The sequence below is a fragment of the Pocillopora verrucosa genome, chromosome 4 (genome assembly GCF_036669915.1).
Source record: "Pocillopora verrucosa isolate sample1 chromosome 4, ASM3666991v2, whole genome shotgun sequence".
NCBI classification, from domain to species: Eukaryota; Metazoa; Cnidaria; class Anthozoa; order Scleractinia; family Pocilloporidae; genus Pocillopora; species Pocillopora verrucosa.
The window spans coordinates 26155179-26181501 of record NC_089315.1 but is presented as its reverse complement, the minus strand read 5'-3'; the positions used below and the strand labels follow the sequence as shown (position 1 = coordinate 26181501).

General features: G+C 40.3%; 1 protein-coding gene across 2 annotated transcripts in view; it reads right to left on the bottom strand.

The window, feature by feature from the left end:
- Window positions 1-26323, bottom strand: part of LOC131779257 (adhesion G-protein coupled receptor V1-like) — a 60797-nt gene that overhangs the window by 19435 nt on the left and 15039 nt on the right. For both annotated transcript variants that reach the window (XM_059095779.2, XM_059095780.2), the window contains exons 18-53: window positions 25673-25838; window positions 24838-24892; window positions 24538-24673; window positions 23599-23714; window positions 23264-23389; window positions 22590-22798; window positions 21896-22122; window positions 21244-21550; window positions 20548-20739; window positions 19565-19854; window positions 18501-18939; window positions 17853-18022; window positions 17491-17743; window positions 16740-16987; window positions 14859-15079; window positions 14131-14510; window positions 13376-13821; window positions 12419-12695; window positions 11920-12256; window positions 11227-11834; window positions 10395-10828; window positions 9748-10020; window positions 9129-9525; window positions 8931-9010; window positions 8430-8587; window positions 7360-7812; window positions 6618-6984; window positions 5849-6387; window positions 5332-5518; window positions 4592-4836; window positions 4023-4182; window positions 3190-3493; window positions 2472-2783; window positions 1994-2367; window positions 1329-1479; window positions 524-756 (exon numbers count right to left, since the gene is read on the bottom strand). In XM_059095779.2, coding sequence (XP_058951762.2) covers window positions 524-756; window positions 1329-1479; window positions 1994-2367; window positions 2472-2783; window positions 3190-3493; window positions 4023-4182; window positions 4592-4836; window positions 5332-5518; window positions 5849-6387; window positions 6618-6984; window positions 7360-7812; window positions 8430-8587; window positions 8931-9010; window positions 9129-9525; window positions 9748-10020; window positions 10395-10828; window positions 11227-11834; window positions 11920-12256; window positions 12419-12695; window positions 13376-13821; window positions 14131-14510; window positions 14859-15079; window positions 16740-16987; window positions 17491-17743; window positions 17853-18022; window positions 18501-18939; window positions 19565-19854; window positions 20548-20739; window positions 21244-21550; window positions 21896-22122; window positions 22590-22798; window positions 23264-23389; window positions 23599-23714; window positions 24538-24673; window positions 24838-24892; window positions 25673-25838 — 9870 coding nt within the window. The remainder of the gene's footprint in view (window positions 1-523; window positions 757-1328; window positions 1480-1993; window positions 2368-2471; window positions 2784-3189; window positions 3494-4022; window positions 4183-4591; window positions 4837-5331; window positions 5519-5848; window positions 6388-6617; window positions 6985-7359; window positions 7813-8429; window positions 8588-8930; window positions 9011-9128; window positions 9526-9747; window positions 10021-10394; window positions 10829-11226; window positions 11835-11919; window positions 12257-12418; window positions 12696-13375; window positions 13822-14130; window positions 14511-14858; window positions 15080-16739; window positions 16988-17490; window positions 17744-17852; window positions 18023-18500; window positions 18940-19564; window positions 19855-20547; window positions 20740-21243; window positions 21551-21895; window positions 22123-22589; window positions 22799-23263; window positions 23390-23598; window positions 23715-24537; window positions 24674-24837; window positions 24893-25672; window positions 25839-26323) is intronic.

The window sequence follows — 26323 nt, the reverse complement described above, 5'->3', positions numbered from 1 at the left end:
ATCCTGCATAATTACCCGCAAAATCGACTTTTCCTTTGACAATTAAGCCTCAAATTTATAAACGATTGAAATTTTTTCCCGAAACCTGCTGGTGGCTCTGAAAGTAGTATCAAACGTTAACTGCCAATGTTTTAGCTTTCCCTTGCGTCTCTCTACAATTGGTTTGGAAAACTCGCACAACTCCCTCGAAAATCAAACGCACAAACTAAAACCAAGGTAATTTGGGTTTTCCAGCACTTAAAGCTGTTATCTTGTTCTTTGTTTGGGCTCCCATTAACTCCAATTCTCCTTGTTTGCGTTACTTTAAGTTGTTGTTGCAAGAAATTCGCTCCAAATGGAATTAAAGGCCACCCACATACGGTTTGAAGAAACCAATCCTGTAAGCATAATTTTTCTTCCAGATAAATGAACATTAACACCTTGAAATGCCAGCGATTTATGGTCAAGCTGGAAGCACAAGCAATTCCGAATAATTCTCGACTACCCATCGACAATGGCTCTAAACTTTACATATAATACTCACATTAACTGTTCCTTGAGTGCCGTTCGTTCTCTCGACTGTAAATTGATGAGTTTCAACTCCACTCGTTGGCTCATCGAAAGTCCGAGTAGCAGTGCTCTGAAATGCGAACACTCCATTCGGGAAACCATGTTTGGCAATGATAATGGTGATGTTTGATGTCAAGCCGTCAATTGTTCCATTACCAGACACTTTGTAGATTGATAAAATGAACCGCTCCTCAGGTTCGTCAAAACCTGAGACATTAACAAAACAAAACATCAGCGAAACGAAAGGTGTAATTTTCATCAAAAGTGCGAGCTTTTCTAGTCTTTCTTGGGAAATACTTTAACATAGGACGCTTGTTAAGATCCTTGACTGAAGTCTCGAAAATTTCTCAATATCTATCCGTACAAAACCTGAAAGAGTGAAGGGACTCATATGTATATGTAAGGCTATTCAAAAGACTATTAAGCTAACCAAGAACCTTTACCGTGACTAAAATCCTAGATCACACGTGAAGATCAGTTTGACACTTGTACCTCATTCAAAGGTTAAGAACACAATGTTTTTTCGATCAAATTCCTTCTCGGAATTTAAAATAAAAAGAAAGAAAAAGGGCCTTTTTATGCCTCCGAGCTCAGAATTTTTATACCTTCGAGCTCGGTGACTCAGTTCGTATAACACTCAACCCATAAACCATTAGTCTGCAGAACGGAAATCGAGGAAAGATATGAAAAGCTATATCGTTGATTCCGTTCCTGCCTTTAGAAAAATCGGTTCCTTTCCTATATTTAAATTCTGGTATTTTCTGTAACTGTAATCTCACCCAAGTAAGGTCTCACACGAAGTTTGACAGTCCGCACAGCTCCTACAGCATTGTCAGGAAACACGCTGGATCCATCGGTAGGCCCTTCAAAGTCGTCGCGTACTGAACAAGAAACGCACGCGGGGTGGATTCTAATCACCTTCCAGCTCACCTAGAGCATAAAAAATATTAACTCGAGTTTACCTTTAATGAAAGGTTTGGTTCTTGATGTAGTGAAGTAGTGATTGTAGTCATTTCCGATGTCGATTATTCTCAAAGCTGAGCATGAAGGTTCAAAATGTTAGACATATCCAGTGGACCTTACGACCTGAAGAAGACTCGCAGTATGCAATTCAAAACTTTGCAATCCACATCGTAACACAAACGACTACACTGCGATACAAGTATTTTCGCCAAGATGAATAAGCAAAACCTGTTTTTTAAGAAAACAATTTGAGTTTAGTTTTGATTTGGTCATCTCCGAGAATAATCTTCCCTTCGAAAGACTATCTATATGGAATTTAGACGGAATAAAAAAAAATCTCAAGTGAGAGGCCAGGATCCTTCTCTTCTTTCCCCCATTTTCTCTTGGTTAGATTCAAAACCAAAATTCCTACAGCTAGCCACCGACTATTTGGACGGTAATTATTTAGAAAGGTTAGCTTTCCGATCATGGATTCACTCACCTCCACCTCTCCCTCGGCTCCACCTTCTCGCTGAATAACAAAATTCAGATCTTTCGACTTGCTCGGATTAACAAGTGAAAGCTCAGAACTATTTACAAAGCCGAACAGTCCGCCAGGGTCGTCACTCGTTTCTATGGTAACAGTCACAGTCGTCGGCGATTCTAACTTGGCGCCACTCGTCACGGAGTCTAGCGTGACAGTGAAGTAGTCACGCTGTTCTGGGACAGCATCGTCGATGATTGTTACGTTTATGAATGCCGATGTTTGCCCGTCAGAGAGTCGAGCAATGCCTCCTTCTTCCTTGAAATCCTCACCGAGGAAGGCAGTTCCGTTCCTGATTGAAAATGAGACTTCTACAGCTCCGAGGCTACCACCTTCATGAGAGAAAAATTAAAAACGTAAGTCGACCAAATTACTCTGCTAAAGTTCGATTTTAGTTTAAATTCAAACATGAAAACAGTCCTCTATCGTAATTTACCTTCTCTAACGACTTCCAATACCGCAGCTCCACTTTTTTCCCGCACCAGTTGAGAACTCTGTGTGAAGCGTATTTTTCCACGAGCGTCGTCATTCTCAGCAATAACAATCATGACCTTGTTTTTAGCTGGGCTGATCCTCGGTGCTGTGTTTAAAGGCAATCCATCGACAGAGCTGTAATTCTTGGGCGACCCAGAAACAAGTTTTACACTAAGCAGCTCAACTGTTACAGTTTCGGCGAGTTCAGGTTTATTGTCCTTCTTGATGTGAACGTGAATAGTCTTTTGGTCTTCTTTATCAGCGAACTTGAGCACTGAAAAAAAGGTTTTAACTTAAAACTCAGAAAAAATACAAACAATTTAAAAACCCCCTCTCTTAAGAATTATAGCTCGGGAATACTTGATTGGCCTAACAGGAGTAAAGAATCAATTAGAGAAAATCGACATTTCGACTGGACCGAATTATCAGTTTTCAATCAGCGCATACATTCTTCAGTGGGAAATAGAGACGGCTCGTCTTGCACAAGACAAGTCTGCAGCATTCAAAAGCTACTGGGTAATGTTAGTCAAACGTTTGCTGCATTGTCTTATCAAATGGGCGGTTTCGTGTCAACTGTTATCAAAAGAGTAAACGTTGAACTGTTTCCACGAACATATGAGTTCATGCTTTTCGTCATTTCCACCACCATGAGCAAAACCAACAACGATATTTTCACATACCATTTCCAAACGAGTCATAATCACTTCCTTTGGTGGCAGTGGTCGACGAGACACTATAGTTAACTGACAACTCGCCAATGCTACCGCCATTTCTTACGACAGTAAGATTGACAAAGCCAACATCTTCGCTGACATTTCGCATTGAAGCCGACTGAAACTCGATGATTCCATATGGATCGTTGCTAGCAACCACAGTAATCTGTGCCCTGCGCGCACTCTGCGAAGGATCGAGGCTTGTCTGTGCAGAGCCAGTCAGGGCAAAATTATACACGGCTAGCTCTTCTGGCGTGGAATCGTCCTTTACCTATTTAAGTGGATACCATCAATGAAATCATATTTCATGCAACTTCGATAAAGGTTATTAGATCGTGCAAATACTTCATGGGTATGTGTTCAATCGAGCCGTTTACACTCTCCATTTGTATGTTTAAGTGTGACAACTTTCTGGTCTTATCTTTGTATTTACGTTTGTCCTTTACTTGGCTGTACACAAACTTACAATTAGGTAAAGAAGAAACTAAAATAAGAAACATTACTAGTTTCAAAACCAGAAAAAACGTAGTTATCAAATCGAATTCATCCAGTCTACTGGTGTGTCGCAAACTTCCAGTATAACTTCTTAATAAGGAAACCCTTCCTTGTTTTCTAACTTAAAAGTAGTTATGATAAAAGTGTAATGAAGTTTATTTTATTATCAACAAACTCTATTCAGACCAACATTAACTAGTTGATACAATACGGAAGGTCGTTTCTCGCGTGCGTTTGCAGAAAAAAATTAGCAGATGAATATGGAGGATGCACGACAAAACATGACATTTTCTTGGTTTGCTCACCATGATAGGAAGCATGACCATTGTCACGCCATCTGGCATTTCAACAGTACCGGACGTCACGTTAAAAGTGCTAGCAGGACTAGGAGCGTCACCAGGCGAATTAGCAGTGATCGACCACGTGACCTGAGCTTTGCCAGACTGACCAATTCGACGGAGCAACCTAAACGATAAACGTAACAGAGCATGTTAGAAAATGCAAAGAGTAAATAAAACACAACCTTTGTTACAATCACATAAGGCAGCTCATCAAATTGGACCAGCTATCAATGCTTTAACCCCATGGAGTGACCAACAACTTATTTCTCCTTACAGCATCATCTCTGAAACAACCATTAAGGTCAGGTGAAAAAAGGCACGGATCGCCAACTAAAGAAGCTCTTGATGGTTTATCAAGTCTTCCAAGTCAGCACGATGGAAAATGTTCGGAATAGTATAGACAATATGCATATTGATGTTAAGTTATAAAGGGTTCACCTTTAAACTCAGTCCTTACCATGGTACACACCTTAAAATCGGTTAGAAAGGGGTATTTAGAGATAAAAGAGGATGTTAGCGTCAAGCGTACTAACCGTACTACAAACACTCCATCATGACCCAGCATTGGTTCTCCTGCTATTACAAATCTTGTTGACGAGTCAATCGACACAATTCCTTCCACTTCGTCGTTCGCTGGGATATGAACTCTGGCTTGACTCAGAGTTGAGTCCAGTTTACCGCCATTATCGACGCTGACTAATTCACAAGTGAACGTCTGACCCACCTCTGCTATCATATCATCACGTGCACGGAGCGTGATGAACTGAGATGTGACTCCCTGAAAACATTGACATAATCATGGCGTTACTACTTGTCTGTTTGTTTGTTTGTTTCGTTCCTGTTCCTTGCATTGTTTTGTATGATTAGATTTTTTTGGTCACCATAAAGAAAATTTTATCTGAAACGAGTAATTATCCCGTAGGATTGTGCTGATGAACTGTTACTGAAAACTTATTGCTTTTAGGGTCGACTTCTTTTATAAATCACAGACATAATCGTTTTTATTTATGTGTAAAACTTATATCAACTTAACACATGCGGAAAAAACAAACAAACCAACCAAAAATACTCATGTCAACGATAAATAGGAGGTTGGTAAGGCCCGTAGGGCTACAGGCCAAACAATAGAGAAAATCCTTCGTTTAAAAAATATCTATACATGCAGATCAAGAGTTACGAAAACAGCGGAAAGAGATGAAAAGATAATCATGAGATTACTGAAGATCAACTCAAGTTCTAATAAGAGTCATTGGAATTGTCGGCAAATATCCACCTGTTTAAAAGTAAGTGAGCCATTCATTGGAGAGATCTGCGTGCTCGCATTGACAATTCCGGCGTTAGGCGTGAGTCTCCAGGTGACTTGCACGTCTCCAAAAGCACCAGCTTCCCTGTTAACTGCAAGCTGCAAAGTGGATCCTTCCTGTACAATGTTGATGTTTTCGGATGTTGCTTTTGTGAAGCTGAATATCAAAGATGGGTTTTTAATACGTAACATTAGTACTAACTTTTCTAAAAGTTTATTTATTCGGTAAAGACCAAATTAACGGAGAACGAAGCTTTTTGTTAGGGCCAAAAAAGAATAAATTAAAATGATCTAAGAGAGAGAAAGCATCTTTCATAATCTTTATAAAAGATCTTCTGGTTAAAACCGCTGTCGTAGCTACGCCTGCGTCTTTCCGCTTGAAAATACCGAGCAGATAAAATTTCTCTAAATTAATTCCCCTGCAAAGAAAGGTACTCAATGTAACTATGATCAATGCTTCCTCTCGTCAAATTAATACTCAGTGTACCCAAAAAGTCCATATGGATCATCGTTGGGCTTGATAATGACATCCACCTTGCTGACTCCACCAATCAGGACACCTCCTTTTGGACGACTAATCTGAACGAAGAAACCCTCTTCAATCTCAGGAACATTATCATCGGTGATATTTATTCTTAAAATGGCACGTGTTTCTCCTGAAGCAAGCATGACAGTTCCCTCGCTTGGAGAGAAATCCGCACTATCGGCAGCAGTGTATAAGCTTGAGCTGAAAGGACGAGCGATGAAACGGAAGCCTACAATCCCTGAAGAGCTTCCTGTTCTCTGTACTGTGATGTTTAACATCTCCACTCCCTCTTCTAACTGGATGGCCTTTGTAGCAGGGTCAAGCAGAGCACTGAGGTCAAAGTTGAGTTCCCCTACTGTTCGGTTGGGTTGGGCAATCACGACTTCCAGTAAACGAGAGTTCAGATCAATACGAGGAGAATTCATAACCAAAACACTTTGCTTCAGTGTTACAGCGGTAATGTTCACATGGAAGATGCTGTTTAACATTGTGTCGTTGTACTAAAAGACAAAACAAAACACGCCACATAACTGTAACAAGGAATGTATTCTTCCTAATGCTCTCATAAAAAATCGTTGTGTCGTCGCACAATTCGATATTGTTGATCGCGACGGAAAAAACGTGTTGAAGCAGTTTATCGCAACGCACTTTCGAAGCGAATTTCCGCTAAATGTGTAGCGAGCTTAAACTAACCACCCTTTAAGCAACTTACAAAGCTTCCTTAACTTACATGCGCTATATCCAGAGTTATTTTCGTGGAGTTTCGTCCAGCTGGAATTTCCACAGTATGGCTCATTGCTTTGAAATCAACACCAGCTAAAGCCACTCGATCGTCGCTATATTTCACACTGGGAAGCTGAACAGTTTCGTACGACACCAAAATGTCTCCTATAGTGCCAAACCATCGCATGATGTCGACAGATAAGGTAATGTTCTTGGGACCGTCTTCTTGAGAAATGAGAAGAGCGTTTTTCCACCCGATCACACCGTATGGGTCATCATTAGCAGGGATGACCAACATGGCGATTACTCGAGCAGAGTTCAGAACTGCACCACGGTTTGCATCTAATGACCCTGTTTCTGTAAGGCGGAGGAGTCTAAAAGAGTAAACAGGAGATGTCAAGATCAGAGATCAATAGGAAATAAACTAGTCCGGGTTAAAAAACAAACAAACAAATAAACAATAACAAAATAAAAATCAAATTTAAAAAAAAACCCAAGTAGAGGAAAAAACAGATATGCAATTAGGTATTGAAAGCCAGAAGTGAAGGTTTTCAACCAACTGATCTGGTATCAACTACGTTTTGTTCCTTCACAAAAAGTTTAAATTTCAAAGATGACGAGGCTGGCCAGCCCCGCTACCACGTTCCAGATTCCGGTAACCGGGACGAAAAAAGCAGGTAGGTAGCCGGGATATTTGAAGAGACGACAGCATTCTCCCGCTTAACAGCTTCATAGGAGGAGGCCCTTACCTGACATAAGCAACTTCCAAAAGCTCTGGTACCGCGTCCTTGTGGACAGTTATTGATATATTTTGACTGACTTGGCCATCTTCAAACACAAGCTCTCCAGACAAAGGACTCAGATCTCCGTCACTGAAATTCCCGGAAACATTCCACTGTGCCACAACACGCCCAAGGCTTCCATACTCTCTGATCACTTCAAAAGTAACCACGGAATCATAACCTGTTTCTGGTTGAACTTTATTGAGCGAGTCGGCAGCAAAGCCTATTCGCCCAAATGCACCGTCATTGGATAAAATGTTGATGGTTAAATCTTGCTTCTGACTGTTGACAATCGCTTTTCCCGACGCATTGTAAATGCGGACGGTGAAGGCTTCGTCCCTCTCAGGGGTGGCATCAGGTAGAATAGTGAAATCGAGCTCCAGTTGTCTTTGTCCATTTTCAAAAATAAGCTGTCCTTGTCTGGTTAAATGAAAGGGGAAAAACCAGTGGTGAATGAAGTAAAACGCCTAATTGAAACCTTTGAATATATATAAATAAATAAATAAAAAAAAAACCAGAGCCGCACAGTTTTTTACAGTGTAGAATCTAGTTGAAATAATAATGTAGATGCGATTCCGTCGCACGAACCTAAAAGCCTCAAAAACATTTAACTATTTCAGAATGCCATGTAGATTGAGTTGAACATATACCTTGGGAAGAACTACAGATTCTGATCATAATAACAAAAACAACATGAATTAAATTTGAATTGTTGATAAGATGACAAAAGACGAATTGATCCTCGGAAATTCCTTTAAGTTTTAGGTGATTTTTTTTCATTTAACTTCTATTCTCTCTGAGATCGTCGACCACAGCAACAAATAAAAAGCAACGAGGGGTTTCACAAACGTAAACGCGAGGAGGCCGAGTGGATAAAGAAAAAACAAACGAAATTACGAATAAGGAAATGTCTTCATCATTTTTCTCCACTCCGCCATCGTTCGCGTGCGTTTGCTTCTCGCTCCCTCGCTCTTGCCTTATTATAAAAAAACGCCGTTTCATATGACAGACAGAGAAACGTTCGTGGTGGCAAATACCTTGGAATGAAGTCAGCTTGTGGAGATAATCTTTCAGGGTGGAGAAGAGGAGACAATCCATTCCCAGACACTGCCACAGCGTACATAGGTATATCTCCAGCCACTGGATCATTCATGACCATAGGGGTGGCACTCTGAGCATGCGCAAGGGTAGTGTTCTGAAAAACAAAGCATTAGTTAACATTAAATAATTAAACGTTGCAGTTTGACAGACGCAGCGTATTAAAGACACTGAAAGCTGAAAATGAAACTCTTGAATTGTAAACTGGAAGATATGCGCGATGCTCATTGAGTTTTATTAAAATTCGAAAAAGGTTCCATGGCCGAGACAAAACGATGCGTCCTGCCGGCCGTTTTCACTAGTATTTGACATTTCCTCTAAAGTTTCTTGAATTTTACGAAACATGTTCTGCCCAATTTGTGACTTTCAAAAACAGACGACTTCCTTCGAGAAGAAAGAACTTTCGGAGTAAACAGCAAATTCATCAATCAAATACTGACCATCTGAAAAGTGAACTTGGACGAATCATTCCACAGGTAGACGTTCAACACCTCACCAGTCTCAACTATGACAAGATAGGCTGAAAACGAAAGAGCAATATTTCAGAAATCCTCAAGAGGAACAGTAAAGGTAGCAACAACCGGAAAAATAAACAATAAAATGGCATCCTTGGATGATGCAAATAGCACGTCTCTCACCATTTCCTTGCATTAAGTAGGGTTTGGCCGACTGAACACCTGACGCGGGAAGCGCCTGCTCGCTTATGAACCTGTTACCATTCCAGCGGTACACGTCGACGGACGCTCTGGAATTAGCAAACACCAAGTAATGCTGTCCTTTGTGTTCAAAATACTCAACTCCAACGGGACCGTTGGTGTCGATTTCTTGCAGCAAGACAGCCGAGTTTGAGTTCGTGTTCCAATCATAAATGGGAGATCTAGTTTGGAAACTTTGGGATTTTGAGGTGTCATTGAAGAAAGCTATGGCGACTTTAAGAGTTCCATCAATTTCAAACACCGCCAGGCCAGAAGCACTGCGGGTGTTGTCGAGGTTGGCCTCATGAAGAACAAACGATCCATTTTGCCATTTATATACCTGAATAAGGAAAAACCATCCTCGGTGGTTAGAAAATTTTGCTATTCGTCGCTCTTGCCTCTCCAAACCCACGTCCAAAGTTAACACACATCAAAATGTCACAGAAGGTTGCATTCTGGTAAAAACTAATATTAAAAGGGAAACAGGGATGCCAAGACAAATTTTGAAGATGTTGAGCTAAAATTTTCACAAATAATTTGTTCGCGATTGCAGTGATTTTACCTGTGAGCTAATACGAGACTGTCCAGCGTTATTCATCTGGTTTGCAACGATCAGATAGATGTCTGTTCCACCCGGTGGACGGAAGAACTTCACGTCTGATGCTCCCTGAGTAGAGATGTCCTGGATAATAGTCAGCTTTGCAGTGCTGTCCATGGAGTAAATTCTAGAGTGAGTCTCGTACCGTCCCTTGCTCCCGTGATTGGCGACTGCTAGGTAAACTTTGTCTCCAACCAACAGAGAGTCCCAGGCCACAGCACCATCAGTAGCAATGCTCTAAAAAATAACATATGAAGAAAACTTTTTCACTGATTTGAACTTCTTTTGAACAAAGGATGGCCTTTCAGCTGAACTTGCCAACCATGATTTTCATAAACTCCAAAACATAAATTGTGTCTCAAATACACCAACTTTACTTTTCTCTTTCAAATCGTGTAATAAAATTAACTTGGAACAAACGCTCGAACAAAGAGGCGAAAAGGCTGACCATTACAGTAACGGAGAGATTTCTACGATCTTTCTACATTCAAACTTTTTTTTTAAACTCTAGCTTAGGAGGGAGCACTCATGAAAGATGAAGTGATATATCGTTATTTTTTTAATTGTAGTTATTGAAGCTCTTAACGGGAACGTAACGAGACTGAACTTACCAGCACAGGAACAAGAACGCCTTGCCAACGGAACAAGGCCGAACCAAAGTATTCGCCCATACCGATATTATCAACCGCAGGTGGTAAGGATCCAGTTCTGTTGATACTGGCAAGCAAAGCATACACGTCGCCAAAGGCGGAAAATACGTGCCAACTGTATGCACCGACGGTCTTTAACTGCTGTACTTTTTCGAAGTGGATCACATCCCCAGGTAATGAACTAGCCGTTTGTGACACTGTCATGTAGTCTAAGGTAATTCTACCGAAGTCACCCTTGCTGCGGATGATCTTCGCCTTCACTATATTTTGATCTTCTTCTATGTCGACGCTACTGCTCATCGAAGCACCAGACACTATCTCAAGTTCTCCATAGGGTGAGTCATTCTCTGTAATGGTGAGCAGCGCTTCAGATGGATGCACCAGCCTTCCATTTCCTATTTGGTATGGGAAAAAAATATTTAAAAAAATGAGTTTTTTTTAAAGTGCTGTACAAACATCACTAACTTCACTGGTACTTTTCTATTTGCCCGGCACTTTGATTGGCAGTTTTTCAAAAGGCGCGTAACGCAAACAAATGTCTGAGAGAAACGTCTTGAGCCATCTTTTAGTTGGTTTGCCAGGATCGGTCAGGATATGTCTATGACATGTCAGAGAAAGGATATACTGTGGAATTTTTGGGTTAGGATAAGTTTATGCAATGCTTATGGTATGCATGAACACCACTTGCTCTCAGTATGTCAATGAAATCAAACCATTGACAACAACAGCCGGAACACTTCAGTATTTAAACATAATTGCACATTTCCATTCTTCAGATACATAATCAACTCACCCGGCAGAGTCAGCTTCACAACAAAAGTTTCCTCCTTTTCTGGTACAGAATCAAGCAACGCCTTGACTTTAAACGTTTTACGCGTATCTCCAGCATTAAAGGTGACATTTCCTCTCACTGCAGACAAATCTGATGATGCAGACACATTGAGGATTTCCCAAGAAACAATCACAGTTCCGAAGGTGTTGCCACTACGATCAATTTCAAATTCAGCTTCGGTAACAGGCCCTGTGCCAGGTTCAGAGATCGTAAGCGACGACGACGCGAGGCTAAACAATCCATACGCATCATCATTTGCTATAATAACAACATCAAGTATAGAAGGATTTCCAATTTTTGTGTCGCCTGTGTTTCGAGTCAGGCCTATTTTAAGAGTTTCTTCCCCTTCAGATTTAGTATCATCAGCCACGTAAATTGTGATGTTCTGTTCACTAACTCCATTGGGAAAAACTAAGGTGACCTCCGGGCCACTCCAACCTGTTATATTGAAGTCATTCAAACTAGCGGATATCGTTTGCACAAAATAGTTCACTTGAACTTCACCAAAAGTCCCTTTGTCACGCAGCACAGTGAGGCTGTAGGGGTTGCGTGACTCTGTGACGTAAACTCTGCAATATGAACATATTAAACCAATAAGTATATTTAAAAAAAGAACAACGGTCAAAAGCTCAATCCTTACAATCACTCTGTTACCTTTCGTTGGGAAATCTAAACACGCCATGCGGATCATCGTTAGGTAATAGACTGATCTCAGAAACATGATGATGTCCCAGACTTGGTGGAATGGTGTTGTTCCACAGCGACGGATTCACCAACTCAACTTCTGTGATGTTTACCAAAAACACTTCGCCAAGCTCTGGGATCTCATCATCCTTGACCCATACAGGAATGGAGCCAACATCTTCACCGTCGCCGATAACAATACTTCTTCTCCCAGAAACAAAGTCCTCTCCGGATAACGCTAAACGCTGGTCCGACTGTAGTACTGTGATGTTTCCCTGCACTTCTTCATAATAAACTCTTACATCACCTGAGGGAAAAGTAGCACAAGACAAATCAAAATGTTTAACATTCCCAAGTCCACCAAACCCACTCCGTGTTAGGATGGAGCTGTGAAAACACTAGCAAATTCCCCATGGGTTATTGTAAACAGGGCTGAGGAGTAAATGGCATCCACAGATTTCCTACTTACCAATATCCCCGAACAGCCTGGATATTGTCAATGTGAAGTTCCGTTCGTCCGATCGAGATACAAACCGTGAACCCGCTTCAAGTTCGATAACGCCATGGGGTCTGTTACTAGCACTTATGCTAATTGTTGCAGTTGTTTTCCCAGGAATAAGACTGGCTTTGCCGGTGGAAGCGATACCAAAGGTCTGAATATTGCTGAGCTGAACCACAAACACCTCGTTTGTTTCTGGGGTGCTGTCATTGCGGACTGTTAAGTCTATTGTTTTCTGCTTTTCACCCTACAAATAAACATCAAAACACCACATTAAAACGCTTCGTCAATGGTAATAGAGGGTAGGTGTCGTAAAGAAAGCAATCTCCTCAACTGCCAGGAGGGCCCCATGGCAATACAGCCACGGGCCTTCTCTAGGCACCAGCTAACACAACACTAACAAATCGAGGTGTAAAATGAATACTTCTCCAACAGCAGGGGGGAAGGGGAGGAAAGGGGAGGGGAGGGAAGTTGGAGAGAAACGAACCAAGCGAATTAAGCAAACCTAGAAAAAAGCAAGTAACAAGGTTCGTTCAAACCACACTCGGGTCTGCTGCATTGACTCGGTTTTAACCTCGACTTAATCAAAATTTTTCAGGCAGCCTGATTCAAAAGTACCGGACGGTAGGTACCGTAAAAGTAACTACAAAGGAGGAAAGACCTCAGTCCTCAGAGGAGATCAAGTCACAGCCACTAAAAACTGAAACAAGAAGGCGAGAAGTTACTGGAATGTCTCAATCAACTTGCAGCCTTCAAGGCATGGTTAGTTTGGGTCATTGAGTGCCATCAAAACAATCTTTAACATTTATTTTCATACAAAGAAAAATATATTTATTCTCATACAACGTAAAAAGACCACTTCCCGACAATATCTAGAAAATCGGGACCAGATTGGAAACACGTAAAAAAAATCTTGAAAGCCCATACCTCGCTGAACACGACAGTGCCACTGACATCTGTAAAATCGGATGAAGCGTTTGCCCCAGTAATGAGCCAATCCACTGATACACGTCCATTTGGTCGAGTCCTGTTTACCAACAAGGACACTCGCCTTCCTTCCATGGCCACAACCGATCTAGACTGTTCATCGAATCCCACTTGCCCTGCGACACCATCGTTTGCTTGTATAATGATGGTCACATTGTTCCCCAGGCCAGGAGCCACTCTGGCACCTCCAGTGGGATTCACAAGCTTGATAACAAATTCTTCGTCAGTCTCCGGAATATCATCATCTTTGATGGTCAACAGATAGTTCTGGCTGGTGTTATCTTTATCAGCAAAAGTAAATATGGGTTGATTTGCTATAAAATCACTGCCGGCCGTCGCATCATTCTGCTGCACTTCAACTTTGACAGTAACCTGGCCGATGGTGCCTGAAGATAAAAAAAATGTGTGTCACACACGACAAAAAAACTGAAATTAAATTACCGCCTTTCCTGACAAAAGCACTCCTCCTGTGTGCCCTGTGCCCTCTCCCCTCGAATAAACACCTCCGCCCCTTTCCCGTTTCCAAGAGAGGGTACTGAGAGAACAAGGAAAGCAAAGTACTGTTCGTGTTCCATCAATCTCAAAAGGGTCTCACGATTGTAGAATCTGACCAACAACTGGCTTAAATCAAACATTTGGGCAAAAAAAACGACAACAAAAACAACAACAATATTGAAGGAAGGGCCCATCATTACCTTTGAGCCTTTCAATCACCAAACGAATCGGTAAGTTTTCAGTTTCGTTCACTGTCAAGCGGCTACCTTCAGTTCCCTGGTCTGAAGTGGGAGCTTTAATGACTATTAAACCATGAGCGTCGTCACTCATCACGATTGTTACTGCAACTCTCTTGATTCCACCCAGTTGGGGTGGAAGGACTGGGGACGGTTGCCCAACTAATTCCACGTGCTCTAACACCACGTCAAAAATTTCTCCTAGCTCGGGTTGGATGTCATCAGGGATTGTGATGTTGATATTTGCCGAGTCATTTCCACTGGGGATTACGATAGAACTGTTTGTGACGGCAATGTAGTCAACATTTGGCCTGGCTTGAGTGCCTCCGACGTGTTCTACGGTACTGTTAAAATAAAAACGATAAATTATCATCGTCAAGGACACTAAAGATTCTCAAAAGAAAAATTGATCGTTACTGAAACTCTCGTCCATGTGGAAGGCAGCAGTAGGTGGGAAGCTTGTTAGATAATGAACCTAATATGTGGCCCTAGCTCGCTAGGCTGCTCGCAACACTAGGATTCAGATTTTTTTGTTGGGTCTATGCTCCTGACCAATGTCTGATAAAATGATAAGTTAACGGTAGATTTATTTTCACCCTGTGGCAGCTAAAGAGAGAATTATGCATCGGAGTTTGGATAGTTACGTCGCTTTGGTAGTAATTATGACAAAACTGTAATATTCCAATACAAACCTGTAGAAAACTCGGATGTCACCGCTAGTACCAAATTGTCTCAAGACCAACAGGAACGCACTGCTACCCTCTGAAGCATTATGCGAAGATTTAGCAAACTCTACCACCCCGTGGGGAGCATCATTAGGCTCTATGTGAACTTTGGCAACGCGAGTAGCTTCGTCCAGTGAGGGTGTCCCCTCAGACAAAAAATCCACTGACGTCAAGTTGACATCAATAACCTAGAGTAACCAAAACAATGCACATGTTGCTTTTTTCCATGCACTGCATTAAAACTAAACAACAGTTTTTCAACCAGCCTTTTATTTTTTTAATTAACACTATGCAGGTAATAACCATTACGAGAAATACCTGTACAACAAAATCATTAAATACAATCCGTGCTTTGAAATCCTAAGCAATTCACTAACATGGCACAAATTATATTTAACAACTTCTCCCTTTTAAAGATAATACAGATTGTGATACAATAACGATGGTTTTCCAAGACATTCAAAACTTCGAACCTTCCAAGGGATTTTACAACATTACCTTTCTTTATATCACTTGTCCTAATGTTTGGTTAATTCTATCTGTAGTTATAAATCCTCTTATTATCCTAAATTATTGTTTACGTAAGCATTCCTTTTAAACGCTTGGGATGATAACTGTATTTGAAAAAAGCCAATTAAAACCTGTCGTTTAAAATATGAACTTGCAGATAAAGCATTTATTTTTAGCTATTGATTTTGTGTATCAACCAAAGCTTACCTCGACTTATCTCAAACAGTTACAAGTTCTCTAAACTTTTTTTTAAGCACTGTTTATTTATTTCAATAATTACCATGAACGATTATTATTCCAATTCTGCCTTTTAACATGACGTTCAGTAACATTAAGTTTTAATTTATTCCTGTTAAAATGATTTAAATATTACTTAATTTTAAATTTAATTACACTATATTTATCTCAACATGCTTACGGTTACGGAACCGTTGTCCGAGGGCTTCGGGAAGATGATCAAAACAACATAAAAACAAAACAAATTAAAATCAAATCAAATTAACTGAAAATAAACTGAAAAATCAAATGAAACAACTATTAAGGTAAAATTTTACAAAACACTTGCATAAAATAAACGTCAAAACAGCATAATTGTTTCAGAACCAAACGCAGAAAGAAAGCAAACTGAAAAAACTGAAAGGCTCAAAGAAAAAAGAAAATGAAAAGATGGAGAGATGAAACGTCTCCTTGGTTGTAGAAGATGCGAGGAAGTTAAGAAATGAGGTCGCTCATTGCTAAAGTTGAGCTCATGGAAATTACAGAGTCAAAGTTAAATTTGAAGGTTGTGTTTTTGAAGGGCATCATTGTCCAGTTTATGTGGTCTCTGTCCAACACAAACAGATCACATCGTTATTACAAGGTGATACTGAACAAGCACCATGAACATTTTTCATCTATCTCTCTGGCCAATTGTATGTGGTTTATAAAAGTAATTCTTATTACGATTCTAGTTTTCGCCTTGTACTGACCGTTAATCACCAAGAGTCAATTTAAAGATACAAGGGCGGAGTATTCGCCTGCCTATTTATTGCTTTCGATTTAGATGTTATCAATTAAACTGTCTTCGATCTAAGTTTAAGTTTAGGTAAAATGAATCACAAGTAAGTTTAACGAAAGACGACGCTGCAAATGAAACAGTTTAAAGCCCTAACCGTTTCTTATTACTTAACAGCAAGGCCTGAGATTGAATAGGTTCCCGCGCATTACATGCCTAGAAACGTCTCCACGACAACAACATTATTCCTTCATGGAATCCAACCCCATCCCTGATCACATCCCAGATGACTCCTCCTCCGGTCCACATTTTACCAAAAACAATTTTTAAAACTGAACTCAAACCTCTGATATTTCAGGAATGGCATCCGATTTAATATTGAAAGTTATTTCCTTCCTGTTTTCTCCATCGGCAAATACAAGGTCTCCCTCAACAGGCCCAACGTCATCTATTGCCAACACTCCATTCAAAAGCGCCTTCCAGTGAACTCGAGAACCTCCGCGGAGACCAAATGTTCGTATTACCTGAAGCGTTACTGGGTTGGGAGTGTCTCTTTCTTTCACTGACACTGATAATGACGAATTCTCAAAGCCTAAAAAGATGGAAATTAAATAGTTTATGGTAAATGGGGCGAGGATTATGGCTTTGCCGTAGACTTGATTTCCATGTGATAGCACAGATCGGAGTGACCATAAGCTTGAAAACAAACTCTACGGACGAATGCCTTTGTTCCGATCGTTTGAGTCGTTAGCGATCGTTTGGCCTTAATTCCATAAAAATCGTCATGAAGATTATCCCATTTGGGTTGAACGAGGCGCTCCTATGGAAGCCGGACTTTAAGAACCTATTGACCAATCACCCCTGTAGGGAAGAGTTTCTGGACAAATCACAAAGGGAAGAAATACAAAACTAAAGTTATTCCGGATTACTTTTGACATAATGTTGAAAATCGCTTAAGATGGAAAACTAAAACCAATTCTGACTTGTTCTACTGCAACTTCTCACGAGCCTTTTGGGACAATTTGATGGGCCGTTGTGATTCCTTTTAATTTGGTTTTGCAGCACTCAATCGAAAACCGCTCGATCATCACTAACCTATCAATCCATAAGGATAGTCATTTTCCAGTATAGTAACTGTACACTCCACAGGCGTGCCCAGCACAGCCCCACCAGCAACACCAGTTAGCTTGATTTGGAACACCTCGTTAAATTCTGGGGTAAGATCGTGAATGATAAACACAGGGACCCCAACCTCTTTCTGGCTTTCTACCAAAGTGATGTTCCTAGTATCAATTCTGTAATCTGAGCCATTAGCAGACAATGCAGCAACTTCAAAGGACACATAAATCTGCAAAGAGGTAAGTAATACACATGTAAGCGACACTTGTCATAATCAAACTTAGGAGAAATGTATGGTAAACATTGTCTGGTGAAAAATGGACATTCAAATCACTTACTGTGCCAAAAGCCCCAGCAGTTCTGGTGATATTCACAACTGATCCCGTGTACGGTTCAGGAACACTGACAGTACTTGATGAGAGTTGAACAATTCCATTGGCATTGTCGTTCTTTTCAATGATAACATGTGCAACCCGTGAGGCACCTATTCGTGGAGAACTGTCTGGTGCTGTTTGACATAAAAATCGATGAAAACGAATAAGAACAATTGATTCTATCGATAGCTACCACAAATTACAAATAGAAGAAAAGTGAATTTTTTACATAAACCTCAAACTAAATATTAACAAGCAAAATCGGGAGAGCAATTGACTACAGTATGGCAAATCAAAAAGGTATAAAATAAAGAAAGATGTTATTCGGCTTGTCAAGAGCGTAGAACAACGAAAAAACCTAAGTTCGACCCGCGAGGAGTCCAATTCCAGACCTTCAGTCTTTACGCTCCCATTCTTTATCACTGGGCTACAGAGAACTTTACGATGAGTTAGGCCAATACTGGGTTCATATGCGAAACGCTTTTCACAATAATAGGATCAAAAATGTCCAAAGCGTAGTGTAAGTGCCAAGAGTGAAAAAGAAGGTGAATTGTGAGCTCAATCATGAAATCAAAAAAGATGGTATGCGAACCAAATAAAATGAAAACTTACCAGGAAACACCGGATGGCCGCCAACCAGCTGCACCTCTGTTAAATTCACCATGACTGTCTCTGCATCTTCAGGGACATTATCATCCAGCACCATTAAACTGACATTTGCATACTTCTGCCCTTCACTGAACATAACAGACCCCATGATGGGCACATAATCCTCATTTTCCACAGCAATTCTAACATTAGGTATGCCATTTCCAATGGTGCTGCTGTAGTTTACCCTGACCACTCCCTGTACCCCTGACAGCCTCTGTATCGTTAAGTTCACGGTTGTGTTGGATTCACTGATCGTCAGTTGTGAAGGAGAGAAGACAAACACACCGTAAGGATCGTCGCTGGCAAGTATAGTGACGTTCGACTGTGTTCCATGATCCGCAAGGCGGCCTGCAGACACGTTTCTCAGATGGACCAGGAAGCTCTCTGCAAGCTCAGGATACTGCAAAAAAAACACATATAACTTTAATTCAAGAACTATAACAATGTACAGGTTACCTTGAAAGCTATCCACAAATTTTATATCATGCAGACCCTTTCACCCTGCTATGAACAAAAGTACAGCACTTCAGCTTTCACTAACGTTGTATATACCGACGAACCTCCACAAATATTACAACAGACAAAGAAAAGTTAACAATATCAAGAGTTCCAATGACTGAGCCTCTTATATCTGAGACTGGTAAGAACCCCAACAATTGCGATGTCAACAAGCACAATGCAGATTAATATCAACAAGCAATCCCAACTAATACCTGTACCTCTGTTCAATGTTTAACCCAAGCTTAGAACGTTTACAAAAAAACAAAGGCGGGTTAATACAAGCGCCCCGCCGCTCGGAGAATGTCCACAGTTATCGGCAAAAAACAAATGACTTATCGACGAATTAAAAATGAGAAGACAACCGATAAATTCTACCGAAGTCTTATAACAGATAGTGAGACTTCAAAACAAACCAATCAGCTTCCACAAACTTAAGGCATAACGATCGAATGACATTTGAACAACTCTTGTCGAAGCGCGAGTGCCTTACACAAAGAAACCGTATAGGAAACTTTTATACATACAACATCGTCTTTGATCCTAATGGTAATTTGTGTGCTATTGGTGTTCTCAGCGAGCACAACAAAACCATTTGTGTTTTCTACATCAACGGCACCATCTCCTGAAACCTCCCAGTAGACAGTTGATGGGCCTAATACACCACGCGTCCTCTGAACTGTTAGGCTTACACTGCTCCCGCTGCCCTCACGGACAGAGTGGTTGAGGGAGTCTGGAGAAAAGCTGATGATGCCGAACGCGTCATCACTTGGAAGTATTGTCACGAATGCAATCTTGGCGGATGGATTTAATTCAGCTACGAAAAAAAATTTTTAAAATAAGTTTACTTTGAACTTCACATCATGTAAATTCATCTGCTAATTTTTATAGCGAAACACTTACCAAAAATCAGTCAATTCGATTGTGCTGAAAAGAGCATTTTTATAAAACTGCTCTTTGGTGGAATGGAAGAGTGGAATTTCAGCAAGGTTAACTGCTTTAATCGACAGGCTTTGTTAACGCGAGCAACAGAACCATCAAACCCCTGGATTTAGGACCATTTTGGTAGCGTGGTTTTTCTACATATCGACTACATATGATTTTACCAATTAAACGATGAAACAATTTCGTGTCTGTCTCCCAAAACATGAAATGGTTGAACGAGGAAACACTCTGGAGCAAATTTTTGGATTGAAATGTTTGATCTAAATTAAGCATGCATAGCCATTTTGAGAGGGGAGATTAACGATCAAACATATTCTTCCAACATGATATTGGTCGAAAATTTTTTATCTTTAATCCAGGGATTGACATTGCTCTTTAGTGTGGAAACCTGCTTGTAATAAAATTTTGGGGAAAGTGGGGGAGGGGAGCGGGAGCTGTGATAGACTACTATGCCATCCAGGAGGGTAGGGAAAACGTCGCTTCGAAAAACGAGCTCCCTGTATAGGAGTATCACTCAATGCACGTAATAGATATTGAAAAAAAAATGTAACACTTCAAAATCTACCTCCTCCTTCAGCATTGAAGAGCTCCACTCTAAATGTCTTTTGAAGCTCTGAGATATTGTTATCCACAATTCGGATGTCAATTGTGTTATTTCGAGCGCCAGGAGCAAACTCAACAGCGCCTGTGGTATCAATATAATCGTCTGGAGTTTTTGCTGTGTCTGCAATAGTCTTCCACTGACACTTAACACTTCCTGTAGATAACACCAGTAAAAAGTGAAAAAGATATTTATAGATAATATACCGCCGGACATTTATTGATAAAATAACAACATTTACAATAAACTCGAGGATCTATCTAATACCCCTATCTATTAATACTAAGAACAATCATTCAAGGGATAATGAGCTCTAACGCCACTGGAGATGATCATCACATCCATCAATTCGCAAAATTCTTAACGAAGAAGCAAGCTCCAGAAATCGCTTTCCACCTCTTTGGAAGGCAAATATCATCAAGTTAGGAGGAGACTCCCTTCGCTGAAACCTCTCAGTACCACAATCGTAATGTTGATAGTGAAGATGGAACTATATAGTTTCCAAAAGAATCATACTTCTCCAAGGGATTTCATCACGCCTCTAATGATAATCTCTATGCGCTTCCATTGTTAGAAGTCACTTTAAGGACAATACTTAATCCAAAAAAAAAGAAATACGATCAGATGATTTCATTTATTGCAAGACATTTCCAGACTCACCCAATGTTCCTTGAGCTCTGATCACGTGAAGTGTAAGTGTCCCAACACTTTCCCGAGTGTCGACATTAAATTGGGAAGATGATGGCGGAATAGTCCCATTTGCAAGTGGAATAGCATGCATGAACTGCAGTAATCCATTTGGGTAGTCACTCTCTTGGATAGTGATATCAACTTGTGTAAACCCAGGTCTAAGACTTGCAGCACTCGTTGGAGTGCTTCCGTCCGTTGGGGAAACAGATGTTAAATTGAGAGTGAAATATTCATCTACTTCTGGTAGTCCGTCATCATTTACGGGAATGGTCACAACCTGGTAAGAGCAATGTATGAACAAAACTATTATTAGAAAAAAACATCTAACAAATGGTTCACAACTCGTGTATCGAGTTATGGATGCACGCGGGAAGTTTAGAAAACGCTAGGGAAGAAAAAGAGTTGGTCGAGGCGCGGCCACACTAGTTTCTTGAGTGCTCTCCAAACTTCCCAACATGAGCAATTCAGGATTACTTTCCACATCCAGCCAAAACCGCTCTGACACTTAGACTTTTTGCTAATGTTCAACTTGAGGTTGACAAGATATTGCTCTACCTAATACAAGTTGAACACCATTCCAGGAATGGACTTTGAACGGCTACGAAGGAGACTGTATTCATACCTTCTCGTTTTCATTCTCGATAAAATTCACATTTCCACTGGCCATAGTGAAATCATCTGAAGCTAATACAGATGATGAATTCTTGAATACACTCCAAGTGACAGTGGCTGCCCCATACTGACCCTTGAGACGTTCAATAGTCACAGTAACATTAGTAGACTCGCGGATTACTATTGGACTGACTGACTTGAAACCGAACAAACCATTGGCATTGTCACTCTTAAGTACTGAAAAGAAAACAAAAGAGAGCACGTAAATCAAGACGCGTATATTTTTTATTTCTTAGTGTTTTCGTGTTGTTCCATCTAACGCTTTAGGCGCTGCTGTTTTGCTTTGGCTGGACTCGAGGTTGATCGAATAGAGTTACATATATCCTATCTTGGATGAACAGACCGGAGTATATCTCTACTCTAATTGGAATTTAGAAGCGATTCCTCTGCAAAAAATTCCCTCTTTGTGTACGAAATTTGAAAATAGTGAATTTTGCTGTGGGGAATGTCCGAAGTTTGCAAACTGTGTTGAAAATAAAAGCGTTCAAGGAATGAATTCCACTTTCATAGAGAATCAAAGAGCTTTTGAAGGACAATTAAGTAATCTGGTTTAGGAGCTGATAGGAATAACCAGTTTTCAGCAATAGCACAGCAATACTTAGGGTTTCTTGTATTAACAAATGTGTAATATATATTTATTTAACCTTTAAGATCCATCCAAAACTCATTAGTGTCCAGTCGCGCCCCGCCAAGAGGACTGTACAGCACCACATTATAAGGCGTGTCGTCTTCTGGTTTGTCATCATCAATAGTGCTTAACGTTAACGTCCTTCGTGTTACTCCAGGCTCAAAGGTTAAATAGCCATTTATTGGCGTGAGTTCGTTGTTAGAAATGGACATTTCTTTGACCGACCTGAACAGGAAAGACAAAACTTAGCGATCTTCTAGTATTATAATACACAACAGTGCCATAATGAGGTTCGTGGTGGAGAAAGTAAGAGATCACAGAACACGGATCTCAGATGTCACTTCACAATCAGAAATAAGCATGTAACAGACTACTTAATCCTAGAAGTAGACTAGGAAACTTGGCAGATACGAGCAAAGAAAGAGTGTTTGAAGAATCAAAACCAACTGAGATAGAGCCGTTGAAAACGAGATAGAGCCGTCAATAGTGCAATAACGCAAGCTCAATTCCTATAACGAGGCCAATCTTTTAAGCTACTGACTTTTATACTGTAATTTCATCGATCTTTCATTGAAAATTGTACAGAGTGAACACTAAGAATCACGTTGAAATTGACAGTGAGATCATTTCATTAATTTAAGTTCATCACGTCTTACAGAAAAAGAAGATTCCCCTGAGCAACCCTTGTACCTTGCCACTATCACTTCTCGATACTCTGTTATGTCTTGGATGCATCCTGTAAACTGTGATTCTGAGGTAGGTCCTTTTCCTACTCGGTAAACGGCAGCAGAGCTTAATGATCCTGATGGGAGCGGACTGAAACAAGTTTAAGAACAATAATTAGCACAAATATAACAATAATACGCCTAAGTAAGAATTAACGTAGCCTATTAGAATCCGCGCGTACTTAAATTGAGAAACATTATTAACAAAAAAGCCTAAAGGTGTATCACATTCAGAATTTTGCAAAAATAAATACCATAAACATAAGTACATGATCACAACACTTCATTTCAGATCCTTACTATGCATTGCCGACTGGATCTCCATCGACATAAAACTGAACAACATTTACATCCACAGTAAAAACCACAAAATGCCAGCTGTTGTCTGCAATGTCCTTGCCAAGATTTACCTCAGTCTAAAATAAAAATGGAGATATAAGATTCCAATATCTAATAAAATCTACCAGGGACGTTTTCCATTCTCCAAAGTAAGTTAAATTAAATGTCACAAACAGAGCACTTCCCCCATAAAAATTCCCGAGCAAAATTACATTTCGTTTATTCGGTCCAATTTCTAACAGTTCAGTTCACGCTATCTCAGTTACTTCGTTTTTTCTTTTAACTCTTTTTTTCACACGCAAACTGGCTCCTGCTGGATCCCTTTGGTCACGAATCTAACAACAACAAGGAAAAATGAAATAATAATAATAATAATGAACGTTCTTTAATACGCATTTAAGAATCTCAATGCGCTTACAATTTTTACTAAGGTTGAGATCGGACGTCAGCATAATCAGGCGCCTCTGGCAGCCGCTTTAGTCCATGTAACGACCTCACCTTTTCCCCCCCATCCCACCCCAGGGGAGGACATCCATCACACAGTAATCTCGTGCGTGGGAAATTAACGTCTCCTACCCCTAACCCTGCAGGAGACGGGACCTCCATTTATTCGTCCCTATCCGAGAAGACTAGAATATCTAACCATTTCTTGATGTTGAGAAAGGAAGCATATTCTTCTCAATTAATTTTAAGACCCTGAGTGTTGGTCCGGCCGGTATTGAACTCTCGACCTCCCGCACAGCAGTCCGGCGCTCTCCCAATTGAGCTAACCAGGCGGCGGTTTAAAGTGTATCTTCTCGTAAACGGCATTCATAGATATATAAATTCATTATGGCGTAACTATCCCATGACAAGAGCATAATCTCCTAAAAGTTGACACATTTATTAGCTTCTTTGTACCTTGTTTGACAAATAGAAAAAGTCTGCTATTGTAGTAGGTCCAGTCGTATTCAAAACCAAAGCAAAGTTCACGGCATTTCCATCCAGACTGGCCAGCACATATCCATACATTCCTTTAGTAGCATTCACCCAGAATCTGAAAAAGGGGAGACATTATAACAGGATTAGGCACTAATTCAGGGATCAAGTGGGCCTTGCTTACAAATTACACTATGAGAGACGACAAATTCTCTCGCAAAGGGTGCGATCATCAACTAATCTTACCTTAGTATTAAAAAAAACAATATGAATAATTCTCACCTTACACTAAACTTTGATTGTGGACTGGTCGAATCAGACAGTTCAACAAATGATTCTGTGATTACAAAACCAATAAAGATTAGTTAATAAATACTTGAAGGTGAGAAAGGAATTTTCATTCTCAAGTTGTACAAACTTTGAGAAGTTTACCTGGGTTTATTTTCAATTAAGAAGTTTCAGGATTTCCAACCAATCTGGAATACAACTTCCTTTTCACGAAAGGAGATTTCACCAAGTGCACTTCATTAACTTAACTGAATTTACTCGAAAGAGGTCACATGAATTTTGCAAATAAATTTGCATGAAGATAATTACAGATGCAATGATGCTAATGAATCTGAAACCGCAAGAAAGTTGACATTCTTCGAACTTTAACTCCAAATAAGAGGCTTTTCGATTACGTGTCGTAAAACTAAAACCAAAGTAAAATAGAAACGAACACAGTAAAATGTAAGTACATTTTAAAGCAAGTCAACTGCTTGAAGCGCGGGAAAACGTGAGTGACAAAGATACGGTCGGTGTTAGTTTTGCATCTGATTGGTTGAGAGGCGGGCACGAGTTTTCTAAACCAATCACGGAGGGAAATAAAAGAAAAAATATAATTCTGGATTACTTTCGACGCTCAATATAAAATTATTCTGCCTGATTCGCAAATCTCTTTTTCTTCCAAACCATTCCTTAGTAGTCAGTAAAGATCCGAACATGATTGTTTTTAATCAAGATCTGAAAAGCATGTTTACTCTCATCACTTGTTTGATGCATAAATGTAATGTATCGTATGAGAAGTTGGACGTTCACTACTACTGTGGGTTAATGGACTGACTCATAGCCTTACCATTGTTAGTTCCATTAAAGCAATACACGTAGGTCTCTGTATTCAATCTGCGCAGATCAGGCCGGTTGTCAACACCTGACATCCTTGAGCCCAGTAGAAACAAATCATAAGCATTATCGTTGATGCTAGCCAATGACGCCGAAGCTGTTTGAATTTCCCAAGCAACCTGCAATTGAAAGTAAAAGCGCATTCAACACACAGAATTACCTAAGTGCTCTCGAACCAACATGCGGTACACCAACATGCGGTACACAACCACGATTACATTGTCGCACGCACATCATGTTGCGATCAACGGCTTGATTCTGCACTGAAGACTCGGATTTTCCGTCTGTCCCACATTCTTGAAACATGGCACTTCCTACGTGGGAATTTAACCACATGTGTCGGTGCCAATGGGCGTAGGCTTATAGCACAGCTTCTAGTATTTTAAGCCAAATGCTTGAGATCTTTTGTAGAGGTTACATTATCATTACCCAAGACAGGGAAGAGTCAAAAGACATTCTAGAAATTTCCAACCACGTTCCAAAGCGTTTTTCAATAATAAATCAGAGTTAGAATGATTGCATATAGAGAATTTTCTCTTTTCGTGTCGACTCGAACTTTTTTAAGGTGCATATAAGTCACTGCCTCTGTACACGCTCATGATGT